Source organism: Trichoplax adhaerens, genomic scaffold (genome assembly GCF_000150275.1).
Source record: "Trichoplax adhaerens TRIADscaffold_79 genomic scaffold, whole genome shotgun sequence".
NCBI lineage: Eukaryota > Metazoa > Placozoa > Uniplacotomia > Trichoplacea > Trichoplacidae > Trichoplax > Trichoplax adhaerens.
Window position 1 is genome coordinate 23,012 of NW_002061015.1, and position 12,317 is coordinate 35,328.

The following is a 12,317-nucleotide window of genomic DNA, read 5'->3' on the forward strand; positions in this document are numbered from 1 at the left end:
CTCAGCACTACTCACATACTGTACGTCCTCTGTACTCACAGGTGCATGCCGTATTACTCACAACATGCAGTACAACGAGTAGATCATTTCTTCTTCTTTCTTTGATCTTTTGTGTAAGAATAGCACGGCATGAGATCGCGTTATTGGTAACCCTATCTGGCCCACAGCTTTGGCTGGACTTTGCTTCAATAAATCAAGTCTGATACTGCCATTAGTATACTCTTACTTGATTGAGATGGATTGCATTCAATAATCAACAACAGGATTGGACGGAGCACTGTTGGCAATCGTCTCCACCTGTATTTGTCGGAAAGTACGTACGTTTGTACATCGCAATGATTGAAATGGCTACGATCATGGACTAACTACTGCAGTAGATGGCTACTGAGACAAAAAGAACGATTGTCTCAGAAACTCCCCTGGTAGTATCTAGCAGACGATAATTGGAGTTGATATTACGAGTAAGCGCCTATTCATTTTACTCAGCCCAGTCCAGCACTGTGCAGTACTGAAGTCGTAATCAGTGTAGCCGACTGATTCGACAGAGGTAAGAAGTCGAACTAAGACGTCTAACCCAGCACAAACCATCGGGGAGTAAACTATCTACTATCTACCGTTTATGCTAGACGACAATTAAGAATTCATTTATTACTACTTGAAGAGCAGCTGCTTATATATGCAGCATATTCACATTCAATTACAGCGTTAACGAATTAACATACTGTGGCTCGACTTGAACCAATGATCAATATTCGTTACATCGAAATTGCCGATGATGATGCAAGCCGTACAGTACAGTACTGGTACATACTGTACCGTATACGAGGTATACAGTAGTATAATAAGCTAGACAAGCTCTTATTTAATTTTTATTCATTGTATCCAAATCACCGATGATCGTGCACACGGAAGTCTGCAAAGAAAATGTCGGTAAGAAAGTAGCTCTTAACATAGAATGCCTTAAACCATTAGCATTCATTGTAGAATATGCAGAGTATAATTAGTGCTGTAGAATCGATAGTGTAGATACATTGCTAACTCAAATGATTGTAAAGGCTGATTACAATGAATGAACTTGACAATTCCTACCATGGGGAATGTAGACGTACGTCGTATAGGAAATGGTAGTCATTGACGCCTAACCATGTCAATAAATAGCATCATTAGCTATACATGTTGTAATATTCTCAGATAGACTCAAAAACCCGCTTCATTATCCTTATTCTACAATTCTACTCGATCTACGTTAAGCCAATAATTTATTACACAGGTTTGGTTGGTTCTACCCTTGCACCTCGTATAGGTAATGTAAACGATGGAACTACTTACTTAGTTGAATCATCACCAGATACTGTAGCATAGAAAGACACTCCATAGCATGTTAGAACCCATATTATGTCCATGTTATATCCAAAAATAGTGGATATTAGACGTGAGTGATGATTTGTTCAACCATGAAATGAGCTATATCACTCTATTTATTATTGAGCGATAGAGCGTCTCAAAAACGATAGGATAAAAATTTCAATTTCTTGTCAACTTCATTTGATTAACGTGCGTACAGTACATGAATTCAGTGATTGGACTTGATCCATTCAGTCCTTCTACCAATTAGTTTATCGAACAGTATAAAATCCTCCAAGAATACAGTAGAAGCTTGTATAATCTTACAATTTGACCTCCAAACGTATTGCATCTTAAATTAGGGCTATTTTACTGGCATGCAGTATTTTCATTTGTGTATCAATGGATGACTTTCGCTAAGAATGCTAAATGTGTTGTACTTTAGAACAATAATATACTGTACTGTACAGTGATTAAGTAATCCGTAATAATATTAGCTATAGTTGAGTTGAAAATGGACAATGTAATTATTGTAATATATCTCTCTTTAGATTTAGAATATTACCAACAAGCACAAGTTAAAAATGGAAGATTATTCTATCAATAGCTATGAAATGGCTGTTCAATCTGCGGATAAAATCTCAACAGGTAGAAACAATAATATTTTATTGCTAACTAGCTATATTACAAGTACTACATACATATTTTATACCTATAAGTTAACAAAACGAACACATTTTATAACTTTCTACCAAATCATTTCATTATTATTAACTATTAACTTTTCCTTTTGTAAAAATGAATTAATTCCAAGATGAGAAATCGACGTTTTCTAAGTTAAGCCGTCGTAAAACAATCTATGGAATTATTATTGTACTCGCAACGGCTGTTACTTTTAGTCTTTTTAACCAATTTGGAAAGGTTACAGTCTCAACTGAGAGTAATTTCACTTCGATGACTTTCTTTACTTGGTAAGTATAATAATTCTAGTACATTATACCAACGATACATGATACTAGGATAGAATATTGTATTACTAAATATACCCACTGCTAAACTTAATGCAGGTGTATACTATTTTCTACATTTAATTTTTCCAGTCTAAAATAACGATAAAATAATAAATATAGTCAATGTCACTCTATTTTGTTTATAGGATCACATTAAAAATTGAAAGCTTTTTACTAAATCATATACTATATATGATAATTTTACACTCTAATAGTTCTTTCCACTTGTTAACCTTATACGTATTTATAAACACTACAATCTCATAATTGTCGGTTGTCACTAAATTGATTTTTACAGTAATAAATTACATGTAGGCTTCGATTCTCATTAAATTTTAATTTCTTAATACATTAACCTATGCATAGGGTTTCAGCTTCAACTACCATACTCACTTTTCCAATCCATGCCATATTGTTAATGATTTTTAAGGGTGAAAGCTTACGCCAAATATATAGGTATCCTTGATAATATATTATATGCCGTATATCTAGTTACCTATTGATTTATTGAACTTACTAGATAAGCGTACCGTAGGTATATTAATCTTCTATTTTAGCTCTTACAAATGCATCGTGCTAATACTTACCCACACTTACGATAGTATCACTTAGCTAAGAAAATAACTAAACTCTGATTGTTTTTAATGTTATTTAGAGAATCAATAAAAATTTGTCCACGCAAAGATATCAAAAAAGTATTTTGGTTACGCTTGTTACCATTAGCCATAAATATGAATATGGTTATCGTATTAAACTATTACCCTTTAAATTTTACGGCCCCAACCGATGTTACAGCAGTTTTTTCATCGGTACTCGGCATGGTTTATGTGCTATCTATCATATTTTTGAAAGAGCCATTTATATTGCTTAGGGTAAGTGTTATCATAATTCTAAGACTATGATAGATTTTTAGAGACAGAATTATTATGTATATCTATGAATTAAGAGTAATGATGTATTTTAATCATGAAGTAAAACATATTATACTCATTCAAAAACAAAAATCGCTTTTAAAATTTTATTAATTTTTAGGCATTCGCAGTATGCTTATCTACGGCAGGCGTCATATTGTTTGCTTACGACGATGGTTTTGGCTCATTCGCCGCAATAGGCGTCATTTTATCCACATTATTTGCTTTAGCTGCTGCTTGTTTTCGAGTAAGTTACAAAAATTTGATCATTAATGGATTGCATCTGCAGATATTTATCGTTTATCCTTATTGAAATATAATGTTTATCTACTAAACAACTTGTAATATTTATCAGGTTCATACAAAAGTTTTCATTGGTGATGCATCGGCAATTCAAGGGTCAATGCTGTTATCAATTATTAGTGTCCTTAATTTATTGTTTGGTTGGATATCTGTTATCATATTTCATTTTGCGGGAATTGAAAATCTTATGTGGTCTGAAGTTCCTTGGGAACCTCTAATGATTACAAATTTATTTAATATGTTATATACCGGCTCAGTTATTATTGGAGTCGCCGTTACATATCCTGTATTCATTTCGCTTGGTGCTCTCTTTGGAATACCGATTAATGCAGTTATTGACGTAATCTTCCGTAATGAATCGTTTTCTGTATTAAAAATATTTAGTACATTGTTATTAGCTTTAGGATTTTTAATTTTATTAATACCTTTGGAAAAGGCTCAGTGGATATCAAAAATGCCAATTAACTTACTAATGTGTAGACGTCGAAAAACATAAAAGTCAATACCAGCACTGATGTTTATTCGAAATCGTTTTAGCAACTTAGCTTAGGAATGTCTCTGCTGACTATGAGGCTTTCCTATAGTAGGCTGAGTGTATATATCGCATTGGCTTTCACTCTCGAATTGTAGTACAATTTTATCAGGGAGATAAATAAAATAATTCTGATATTTCAACTCGAATGAACTTAATTCACAATACTATAGCTATTGCTATAGATTTCAATAGATATTTATTTCTATTCATTTATTAGTATTGAGATGAAGTAGTTTTTACCCTGTTTATTGCAGCATTTTATTAATCACTTTAATTTTCATAAGCATATTTTCTATGTGTGATTAATGAATGTGGCAGACTAGACAGTAGCATTCGCAGGGGTTAATAGTTCTAGTGCAGATTTTTCGACCGATTTTCATTCTTATTAATCGACTAGCGACAATATGTAGATATACACTATGGTACTGTCACAGGTCTCAATTGTAGAGACTAGCAATAAGGGTTGAAAATGTAATTTCAACTGTTATACTGTTACTAACGACTAATCGAGATTAGTATATAGAGTCGCTAGCCGATCTACTATATTGAAAAATCTCTTCTGTAGTCAGAACCCTAGTAGTATCAGTATAGCCGGTCTAACTTTTCAAAGCCTCGCACCTCGTGGGGCTACAGTATAGCCAATTATAGGGTGATAACTTACCCAAAGCGTTCCATTCAGGAATTCTCCAAACTCTAGTCTAATCCTGTTAACTACAAATTCAATTTGGGAAATATCCACAATTATCCTTACATTTTATCTAACACATTTGGTTTAAGATTTTAATCTAAAATATTCGAAATATATATATATAAGTTTTCCAATCAGGTTACATTCCTATAGCCATCACTAGTGGCAGCTGACGGCAATTTAAGTTATCCTAAAATATTCGTAATCCTCTTATTCTTATCATGCAATTCTGATAACAAATATTATCATCATAGCACATACTGTACGTATCTATCGTACTTTTTGACCGATACATGCTGTTTAAGTTTTACGAGTGTAACGATAAATTTAGGAATTAGGACTATAAAAGATACAAGGCAAATTATCCCGTTATTGCTACTGTCCTGATGATGGTCGCAGTGCTGTATGATACGTCGGCAGATAATCATAGAATCTGCTAAACTAGTTTCCAAAATCTATATTCAAGAATCTACTGCTGAATTTCGGAAATACTATCATAATAAAATAATGTCTATCCAGGTAGGGTTACAGCGTTAATAATATAAACAATTATTTGATATGACCAATCATTGGTCCTACGGCATGTATTTCCAACAGATTTCGTAATAGGATAACATAAGAATCTATTAGTTCATTGTTAACCACGACAATTTACTAATAGTTTTATATCATATAATAAGATATTGAGGTAAAGATTATTCACTGAAAACTTGTATCATTCAATTTTTAATATTGTAAACAAATTTTGAAAGGCTATTGCCATTGAATATTTAGAAAGGCTATGTTAGTTATTTTAAAGTAAAATAAGTACTGTATCAATTATTTCAATGCTGGTTGTATATAAACTGCAGTAAGAGTAACCTATGAAATAATTTCAATTTTAGTTGCAACTTGTTGTTGGCAGAGAATCCTCAAAAATTTACCATTCCTCCATCGATTTCTTTTTCCGCTCCGGCAGTCTATGACACTATACTGTACTACTGTACTTGGTACAGTTTAATAGTCATAAAGATGGCAGTCCGTAGCATTGGAAATCTACCCCAGAGAGTCGATTACACTACCTCAGGAGTCTTGTACAATGTAATCTAGTCTTCTACCTTGTATATTGCTAAATATTTCATTGCGAAAAAATATCTTCTCAAAAATACAACTACTGCAGTTTCTTGCAAACTTCACTTTATTATAGAAGACTAGGTTCGTCTTACAACTTGGAATATTAGTCGTAAGGTTATTAGGGAATGCTCTACATTCATATTTAGTAATCGACGCTTCTCTTCACTTTTCTTGTATTGAAACTCTGTTCCTGTTACTCCTCACTTTATCACTCTGATAGAACTAACACATTACCGGTACATACTGTATTGGATTTTTGCATTGACTTATCCTTTGGATTGTAAAGTGTATGCCATAAATCATGATTGATAACACTTAGAGGAGAAATAACAATATCAAATACGATACGGATCGCTCAGGAAATGTTTCTAAAGTAACTCTTTAATAATACTAGTACTTTATTGTATCAACTTCATTAAGCAACCGAAAACGAGAAATACAAACTACAAACTTCATGCTCAAGACAACACCCACAATAGTTGCTTTAACGCATATACAGTATATAGAAATCAATTCAAATACAAATATTGAAATAGAAATTATTATAGTAAAAACTCAACTAAACCCTATCAACAAATCATCACGAAGACTCGCTTCGTCGAGGTGTACCATATTTAATCAATTAAAATTCTTTTCCTCTAAATTCTTGTTGATTACTCTGTTAGAACCAGTATTAGATACTATACCTAAAGTAATTTCCAAGCGAAATGCAACGAATATGCAAATCAGTAATGAGTCAGCAAATTATAGCAACATTAACCTAATTATATATGGTTTGGCACTAATAAGTTGATAGAGATACATAATCTATGCGACTGTACCATATAAATTAACTGGCATCTGACTATAGCTATAGTATAATGATAGGCCTACAGTGCAGCACAGAAGCTGTAATATGATAGAAATGACGATTGTATTTTGATACCATTCATTCCTGTTAGTAAAGACTACTAAAGGAGAGAAAACCGGTTTTCCATCTATAGTAGTCCCCGCTATTGTTTACGATACTATTTATTGATTATTTTATTGTAGACTGGGTATTTACCACGCGTAGATGCCGGATTACTGCTACGTATAAAATAGTAACAGTAAAAGCTGACTAGCATTAATTTCCTCTATCGATTTGAAGGTAATTTATGTAGAATTCTAGTTTGATCTGATTGTAGTTGAATTCCGTTTCAAATTTAATGTATAGCTTAATAAAATAATTTACAGTTCTTGTGTGGCATAACGGTGCAAGTATACTTGCATAATATCATTGCTATTATATACGCGTACATGTAGTTACTGTACCCTCAGATAGACTCAGGTAACCGCTTATCGTTAATTTACAGTTTTGATGATTTCATAGTAAACTAATAATTTCTTGCGTAGGCTTCGTGATTATGCTCGTATCTGTACGGTTAAACGATAGAACTATCGCTTTAGTTGAATCAGGAAACGACATAGCGGATTCTAGTATCTTAAAAGCAATGCCATAATGGCTTTTCGATTTCTTGTTAACTTCACTTGATTGCATGAATTATTCTAAAAGTATAATATCCTCCGCAACTAACGTAAATACTCGTATAATCCTACAATCGAACTTGCTAACAAAGTCTATTCTTAGGGTTGTGTCACAAATGTATTTACCGTTTTCGCAGCTGACATACACTAAATTATTAATAGATAACTCGAGCTAAGAGTGCCAGATATATTCGACTTTATAACTATAATAAGGGTGTAACAATATTAACTGTAATATATTTGACAACTGATGATGTAATTAATATCGAAAATTCGTCTAGATTTAACATCGCCAATAAATACACAAGTTAAGAATGGAAAATTGTGTTATTAACAACGAAATAGCTATGAAATCTACAAATTTCTTCTCGACAGGTAGAAACAATTTTATACTTTATTGCTAGCCATACTGTAAGTATTTAAGTATATATTATACAACGATAAATTAACATTCATGAAATATTTTACAAAATAGTTATGGAATCTGCAGATAACATCTCCCCAGGTAGAAACAATTTTATACTTTATTGCTATCTATACTGCAAGTATTTAAATATATATTATGCAACCAAAAATTAACATTAACGAAATATTTTACGAAATAGTTATGGAATCGGCAGATATCGTCTCGACAGGTAGAAACAGTTTTATACTTTATTGCTATCTATACTGCAAGCAATTGAATATTATATATTGCACAACGATAAATTAACATTCATGAAATATTTTACGAAATAGTTATGGAATCTGCGGATAACGACTTGACAGGTAGAAACAATTTTAAACTTTATTGCTATCTATACTGTAAGCATTTGAATATATATTATACGACGATATATTAACATTCATGAAATATTTTGCCAAATAGTTATGGAATCTGCGGATAACGTCTCGACAGGTAGAAACAATTTTATACTTTATTACTATCTATACTGCAAGCATTTGAATATATATTATACATCGATAAATGAACATTCATGATATATTTTGCCAAATAGTTATGGAATCTGCGGATAACGTCTCGACAGGTAGAAACAATTTTATACTTTATTACTATCTATGCTGCAAGCATTTGAAGATATATTATACAAAGATAAATTAACATTCATGAAATATTTTACGAAATAGCTATGGGGTCTACGGATAACGTCTCGACAGGTAGAAATAATTTTATACTTTATTACTATCTATGCTGCAAGCATTTGAATATATTATACATCGATCAATTAACATTACTGAAACATTTGTATCGTCTATTGAAATGGAAAGATTTATAACATTAACTTTGAGCTTTTCTTACCCAATTAATTGTACAATATTAGATAGCAAGGCGGAGATATCTGTGCGATCTAAATTTAGTATTCGTAAAACAATCTATGGGATTTTTATCGTACTCGCAATAGCAATCAGCTTCAGCCTTTTGATTCAATTTGGAAAGATTACAGTCTCAGATGAGCATAATTTTACTTCCATAGCACTCTTTACTTGGTAAGTAATGTAATTTTAGTATTTATGTATCGTATTAATGTAAGTGGAGGTTATACCGTGCATGTACTCCAAGCTCAGTATACAAGCGAATTTATTCCTTACTTTCGATATTTTATAACATAAAACGATAAGATAAAATATGCATCTTTGCTATCTTAATCTACTGATAGAATTAGAATGTAAATCAAAATACTTTTACTGATTTATTAATGAAGTAAATATCACTACGTTAAATAAATATTATAACCTTTTCTACAGGATTGCAGCGTCAACTAATTCACTTGCCTTTCCACTACATGCCATACTTTTAATGATTTTTAAGGGCGAAAACTTACGCCAGATATACAAGTATACATGATAGCGATCGATATGATAAAAATAGTAATCTATTTACTATACCTTGTATCTAAATTACATATTGAGTAATTTAGATACAAGGCATAGTACATACTTGATAGACTACCGCATGTATATCATATACTCATTATATTGATAAACTGACACTTATATTTAATCGGTAGAAAGAGAAATCACTAAGCTTAAATTATTTTTAATATAATTGTATTATCTAGAGAATCAATTAAAATTTATCCACGTAAAGACTTAAAAAAAATTTTATGGCTTCGATTACTACCATTAGCCATACTTATGAATATAACTGTCGCGTTAAACTATTACCCTCTAAACTTTACGGCTCCAACCGATATTACGGCTATTTTTTCGTCAGTACTAAGCATGGTCTATATTTTATCGGTCCTATTTTTGAAAGAGCCATTTGTATTACTTAGGGTAAGTATTCTCGTAGTTCTAAGATTGTAAAAGTAATACATATTTTTAAAGATAGAAATATCATTTAAATTAAGGGCTTTTAATTAAGAGTAATAGTATTTTATTCGTGAGATCAAACATGTTATACGGTATCAATTGATAGTAAAAATATCACTTCTAAAATATGATTACTTCTTAGGCGTTAGCAGTATGCCTATCTACGACAGGTGTAGTACTGTTCGCTTTTGATGATGGTTTTGGCTCTTTCGCGACCTTGGGTGTTATTCTATCAGTATTCTTTACTCTTACCGCAGCTTGTTTTCGTGTAAGTTATAGTAAAATTTATAATTACTTATTAACGAACTTTATATATATGTTACTGCTTATCTTTATTAAAGTGTTACAGTTTAAGTACTGAAAGGTATGTAATATTTATTAGGTATACGAAAAGTATTCTATTGGCGATGCATCGCCAATTCAAGCATCGATGCTATTGACAATTATTAGCATTATTAATTTCTTGTTGGGATGGATACCTGTTGTTATATTTCATTATACGGGATTTGAAAAGCTTACATGGTCTGACATTCCTTGGGAACCTCTAATGATTACAGATTTTTGTAATATGTTAAACGCCTGCTTTGTTGTTATTGGAGTCGCTGTTACCTATCCTGTATTTATTTCGCTAGGTTCTCTCTTTGGAATACCGATTAACGCAGTTATTGACGCGATCTTCCGTAACGAATCGTTTTCGGCATTAAAAATAGTGAGCACGCTATTACTTGCTGTAGGATTCTTAATTTTATTAATACCTTTGGAAACGGCTAAATCGATATCTAGAACGCCAATTAAGTTGATAACTTGTAGATATCGAAAAAAATAAGAGTTACGATTACTCTTATAAAATCCTGTTTATTGACAATCGCTTTATCGAGTAATGATAAAATTTATATCTTAGAGATAAAAATAAAAATAGTATACATTACAGCTGTAGACAGCCAGTTTGACAATATTCACAATAAAGATTATAGAGTGTGACAAAGTACTTATTATATCCATCTGATTTCGGTGGTATGATGTAGCTTTTGCAATATTTATGGCAGTATTAAAGATAGACTAGGTTTTATAAAATTTTGAAGGTTACAGAATAATCTTATCGCAGGTGTAATAACTGCTTCTGTAAAGCTTCTTTTAATTAATAAATACACAAATACACACTCTGTTGTTATTCTTTCTCTCCCTGTCTCGATAAGCATTTGTCTGGGCTTATGAATTTACAGTTTATTTTACTAGATAGACTTTATTGTTGCTTGTTTATTAGCGATAACATATAGGGATATAATACGGTACACGTATTCTATTGATTTATTAGTACTAGTAGATCCCGCACTCACAACATTCGCTTGGTGTACTTGTACTTTTTACTTAATAGTATGTACTGAAAGTACATGTACACATATCACATACGGACAAAATTATTTTAATATAGTAGATTTATTAATCCTTTCACTAGTTGAAATTATTTCATAAATTTTATATCACGGGATTGCGATCGATTTCAAAGAGATTGAATCTCGTTTGCAAAACTGATTTGTAACAGTAGCACTGGAAGTATACCCTAGAGAGTCAATTACACTAATTCAGTAGTGTTGTACAATATAATCTAGTCTTCTATCTTAGATTACTAAATATTTCAGATTACGTAATCAGTACTTCTATTCACTTTTCTCGTATTAAAACTCTGTTACTATTACTCCCTCGCGTTATTACTCTGATACAACCAATACGCATATATTGCATCCTGCGTTGGGCTTGACCTAGACTTACCCCTTGGATTGTAAAATGTATGATTGCCATCAATATATATGAATATTCTTGTGACAAAGATACACCGGAGATATTTCTGGGTATTTCTGGGTCTTCTTCTATCTCGACTACTTATCAAGATTAATCACCCGCAATAATTATAAACATTTTCCTTCCGTTTCACGGCAAAAACGCTATAGACCTTCTCCTTAATCATAAACAATAAAATAACGAACTTTCATTCACTGTAAAAAGAAACTCATTTTTATACCTTTGTAGTGATTTTAGCTAATTACGGTAGTTTTGTGTACACTACAACCTTCTATTTATATTCGTGAGCAGTCATAGAGTATACATATACATGGAATTTAATACTAATAAACGACATGGCTGTCGTATATTCTTAGACCTCATTTTTATTGCTTAATACTCTACTTTAAAATACGTTAGATCACGCATAGAACACGAGAAAGTCATGATTAGAACACGGTCTGACCTTTAAGGTCTCTTTACAAATAAGGTATTTAACTAATTCACTTAACCTAACTGGAAAATGAACTAGTTTTACAGTCTATAACCTAACGACAAGTTACCAGTTGTACAACAATCAATGCCACGTATTTATACATAATAATGATCTTTAACCCTGTCACGTTCTGTAATAGTTACATAATTAGTATGTTACCTTCTTTCTATATATGGTTAAATATCACGATGTTATCGCGTCAGGCGTATATAGATGTAGTTATGGTACTATATTAAGGTTATCTATATATGTATTCTCATGTTGCCATACTTGGCATGATAGTCTATTTGTAATGACTAAACTAGGGAAACCTTTCTGT

General features: G+C 31.8%; 2 protein-coding genes across 2 annotated transcripts; both read left to right on the top strand.

The window, feature by feature from the left end:
* Positions 1-1,928: 1,928 nt before the first annotated feature.
* On the top strand, positions 1,929-4,064 carry TRIADDRAFT_62481 (uncharacterized protein; the record flags this gene model as incomplete). Its single annotated transcript, XM_002118410.1, has 6 exons — positions 1,929-1,992; positions 2,159-2,315; positions 2,721-2,810; positions 3,010-3,226; positions 3,387-3,512; positions 3,621-4,064. 6 exons carry the CDS (start codon positions 1,929-1,931, stop codon positions 4,062-4,064), a joined length of 1,098 nt encoding a protein of 365 aa, XP_002118446.1.
* A 3,660-nt stretch (positions 4,065-7,724) lies between these two features.
* TRIADDRAFT_62482 (uncharacterized protein) lies at positions 7,725-10,549 on the top strand (the record flags this gene model as incomplete). Its single annotated transcript, XM_002118411.1, has 10 exons — positions 7,725-7,785; positions 7,886-7,915; positions 8,016-8,045; positions 8,149-8,178; positions 8,279-8,308; positions 8,409-8,438; positions 8,539-8,568; positions 9,539-9,687; positions 9,866-9,991; positions 10,106-10,549. The coding sequence occupies 10 exons, from the start codon at positions 7,725-7,727 to the stop codon at positions 10,547-10,549; spliced, it is 960 nt and encodes a 319-aa protein (XP_002118447.1).
* Positions 10,550-12,317: the final 1,768 nt, after the last annotated feature.